The sequence below is a fragment of the Poecilia formosa genome, unplaced genomic scaffold (genome assembly GCF_000485575.1).
Source record: "Poecilia formosa unplaced genomic scaffold, Poecilia_formosa-5.1.2 Scaffold361, whole genome shotgun sequence".
Lineage (NCBI taxonomy): Eukaryota > Metazoa > Chordata > Actinopteri > Cyprinodontiformes > Poeciliidae > Poecilia > Poecilia formosa.
Genome location: NW_006800300.1, coordinates 151,722 through 155,996, shown reverse-complemented (window position 1 = coordinate 155,996; position 4,275 = coordinate 151,722). Strand labels below are relative to the sequence as shown.

Here is a 4,275-nt window from a genome sequence, read left to right as displayed (position 1 = left end):
AGCAGTACTATTTGCACAATGCCTGTTTTGTTTAGTTTCTTCTTGAAAAAAGTTATTAAAAACAAGTTTTTGTCTAAATTAAGGTGAATTCATGGTTCCTTTTTCCACATAATGTAACCAGTAGTGTTTATGATTAGAATAATAATAATTATGTGATCGGTATCGATGATCGGCCCTCATGGGTGATCGGTATCGGTAGCGGCAGGAAAAAACCTGATCGGCACATCTCTAGTACACAATATTTTAAAAACAAGTTTCTTAAAACAGTTCCATTTTTAAAAGCATGGCTACTCGGTCCCTGAAAAAAAAGGAAACGTGAAGGATGGACGGACAGTTTCAATTATTCCAAAAAAATAAAATATGCAATGTGGTTCTGGTGGCTTCCATCGGTGTGGCAATGAACGACAAGGAGCTGCTCAAGTTGGCATCAGCTGTTTCTTTAATTCTCCATCTGCATTTCACAGAGCGGGCATGGAGGTAAGGTCAGTCTCTGGCATAAAACAAGCTCCTGCAAGGAGGAGCCATAATGTTACCACGTGGGAAATTCCCACTGCACTTTCTCACGAACTAAACATCGTTAAACACGACAAAAACGACATAATAACAGAACTAGCGTGACCCAGACCGAACATATTTCAATAATGTGCAAAGACGAAAACCACAAACACACTTCACAAAATGCATAAATAATATTTCTTTATCACATAGCAGACACACGTTACCTCGCCGGTGATCCTCATGGCTCAGAGGATTACCCATAATGCCTCGGTCTTTCTAGGGTGAATGCAATACAACTTCTTACCAGCAGATGGTGCATTTTAGCAGGATTTAACCTCAACCATTTTAACTATGTTACAAATGCAAAAGAAAGAAAATTAGTAAATCAAACAAAACAAAAAATAAAACATTAGCAATTTTAATAATGCACAACAAAGACAAAATGTAAAATAGAAACACTCCAAGCGATGGAAAAAATGCCTTTCTACGGGGCCAGAGGAGTAATGCCCCGCCCACACAGCAACAGGTTTAGTTGAGTGGCCCAAACAAACACCAAGACAGCAGAGCGTCCAAAGCGTTGCAGCTCCAAAACACAATCAGGTACCTGAAACAGAAAACACATTACTGTGGATCCAGATAAAAGAAATTAAAATCTAAATACGTAGTTTACCCATGAACAGAAGCACAGTCTAATCCACGGAGGGAGCGGATCAGCAGGCAGTGGCGCAACTGCACATTATTCAGGTGGTTGCGAAAACATAAATCGGCGCCCCGCCAACCCCAAAGGAAGGAACGTCAGCCTAGAAAACATACGCTCGCTCACTGCTTCGCAGATTTTTTTTTTTTTTTTTTTTTTGTGCCGTTTTTTTCACAGTGCATTGTGTACAAATGGCTGTCTGGTTGAAACGACGGGGGGGCATCGACTTTTTTGGGGGCAAAATGAATGTATGTAGCTGAAAACAGACACCAACATCGGTAGCCTACAAGGTACTTGTTAACAAGCTTAAGGTTCTGTATTGATATTAGCTAGTCGTCGGCTGACCTCGACTCGGGATGTTGTGGGTCGGTGGGTGGAATATTTCGAAGACCTACCCAATCCCATCAACATGCCTTCTGTTGAGGAAGCTGAGCCTATGGACTCTGGGTTGGGCTCTCTGGGGACGAGGTCGCCGAGGTGGTGAAAAAGCTCCTCGGTGGCAGGGCCCCGGGGGTGGATGAGATCCGCCCGGAGTTCCTTAATGCTCTGGATGTTGTAGGGTTGTGTTGGCTCACGCGACTCTGCAATATCGCATGGACATCGGGGGCAGTTCCCCTGGATTGGCAGACTGGGGTGGTGGTCCCCCCTGTATAAACAGGGGGACCACCACCCCAGTGGTGGACCCCTGAATAGACCCATAAAGGTCTATTCAGGGGTCCTGGAGAGGAGGGTCTGTCGGATAGTCGAACCTCGGATTCAGGAAGAGCAGTGTGGTTTTCGTCCTGGTCGTGGAACACTGGACCAGCTCTACACCCTCAGCAGGGTCCTGGAGGGTGCATGGGAGTTCGCCCAACCAGTCTACATGTGTTTTGTGGACTTGGAGAAGGCGTTCGACCGTGTCCCTCGGGGGGACCTTGTGGGGGGTTCTCCAGGAGTATGGGGTACCGGGTCCTTTGATATGGGCTTTCAGGTCCCTGTATGACCGGTGTCAGATTCTGGTCCGCATTGCCGGCAGTAAGTCGGGCTCATTTCCGGTGAGAGTTGGACTCCGCCAAGGCTGCCCTTTGTCACCGATTCTGTTCATTACTTTCATGGACAGAATCTCTGACCAGCCGAGGTGTTGAGGGGATCCGTTTTGGTGGCCTTAGGATCACATCTCTGCTTTTTGCGGATGATGTGGTCCTGTTGGCTTCATCAGATCGTGATTTGCAGCTCTCACTGGAGCGGTTCACGGCCGAGATGAGGCTCAGTGCCTCCAAATCCGAGGCCATGGTCTTGAGCCGGAAAAGGGTAGAGTGCCTTCTCCGGGTCAGGGGGGTCGTCCTGCCTCAAGTGGAGGAGTTTAAGTATCTGGGGATCTTGTTCACAAATGGGGGAAGAAGGGAGCGGGAGATCGATAGGCGGATTGGCGCAGCGTCTGCCATGAAGCGGGCGCTGTACCGGTCCATTGTGGTGAAGAGAGAGCTGAGTCAAAAAGCGAAGCTCTCGATTTACTGGTCGATCTACGTTCCCACCCTCATCTATGGTCATGAGCTTTGGGTCATGACCGAAAGAATGAGGTCACGGATACAAGCGGCTGAAATGGGTTTCCTCCGCAGGGTGGCTGGGCTCTCCCTTAGAGAGAGAAGCTCAGTCATCCAGGAGGGACTGAGAGTAGAACTGCTGCTCCTCCACATCGAGAGGAGCCAGTTGAGGCTCGGGCATCTGGTCAGGATGCCTCCTGGACGCCTCCCTGGTGAGGAGTTCATGTCCCACCGGGAGGAGGGGAGACCCAGGACACACTGAGGGACGATGTCTCTCTGCTGGCCTGGGAACAGCTTGGGGTTCCTGGAGGAGCTGGAAGAGGCTGGAGAGGGAAGACTGGGCCTCTGGATGGATGGATGGATGGATGGATGGATGGATGGATGGATGGATGGATGGATGGATGGATGGATGGATGGATGGATGGATGTTTTAAATCAATTGACAGCACTACAAAACTACATCACTGAGCACAGATTTACACACATGCTGCACATGGGTATAATTCTGTGAAAATAAATTCTTAACAAGAATAATTTATATATACTAGTATATGTATTATATCCTAATTAATGTTCATATAATCCACCATGAAGGTTTTTATCTGTTAAATGCTTTATATTCCTGAACATCTCTTTCCATCAGCTCCCACCAGGGGGCGCCACAGCAGATCCTCATTCTCCATCATAAATCCTCTTTCCCTCCATCTCCTCCTTCTCTACATCCATTAACTTCTGTTTCTTCCTCTGTTCCTCCTCTCCTGCACCTCCATGTTCAACATCCTTTGTCCAGTTGTACTTATATAGTAAATCATTTATGTAGGATATTTGGACATTTAAGTTTAGTATTGAATACAAACAATTATTTTCCTGCTTGTCATCGTTATTCTGAACGTAGTTCCTGAGTTCAGGTGGATCCAGTGAATGTGTCTCTGCTGCTCTGACCCCGTGATGTGGAGGAAGGAGGCGGGTTCAGCTCAGTAAAACCAGCTGAGCTGAAGCTTCAGATCAGTCAGAGCTACGATGAGACCAACATGTCTACCAGCTTCACTCTGTGAGTACAAACACGTTAACATCTGCTCACGTTCTCATGGTTCATTTAGAGTTTGGAGTCAAAGCGTAAAAGAATATATAAGAATTTAGATTTATAACTATTCACTTTGACTCCCAAGCTAGTCAGATTTTAAAGAGTTTCAGTTTCTGATCTAAATATTTAATTTTTCTTTAGTTCTGGCCTCATTGCTGTTCTCAACTGGGGTTAAAGGTTGGTAAATATTTTTACATTTACAAATATGTTATTTGGAAATATCAGATTTTAAGAATTAAAAATGTATTTTCTCCACAACCGATCATTTCATTTTCAGTCTCTCCAGCTGCTCTGACTGTGAGTCCCAGCAGATCTCAGTTCTTTAGAGGAGAATCTGTGACTCTGATCTGTGAGGATGAAAACAGCTCTGATGGAGGAACTGTGAGGAGAAACACAACCAGAGGAACCAGGACTGAGTGTGAAGGATGGGGGAAACTAGATGGCCTGATGTGCAACATCAGCTACTTGTTCCC

At 46.1% G+C, this 4,275-nt stretch overlaps 1 protein-coding gene across 1 annotated transcript in view; it reads left to right on the top strand.

Annotated features, from left to right (window-relative positions):
* The first annotated feature begins 3,291 nt into the window (after positions 1-3,291).
* Positions 3,292-4,275, top strand: part of LOC103153755 (protein turtle-like) — a 53,855-nt gene continuing 52,871 nt past the window's right edge. Inside the window, exons 1-2 of the mRNA XM_016662180.1 lie at positions 3,292-3,769; positions 3,944-3,979. Coding sequence (XP_016517666.1) covers positions 3,739-3,769; positions 3,944-3,979 — 67 coding nt within the window. The 5' untranslated portion in view covers positions 3,292-3,738. The remainder of the gene's footprint in view (positions 3,770-3,943; positions 3,980-4,275) is intronic.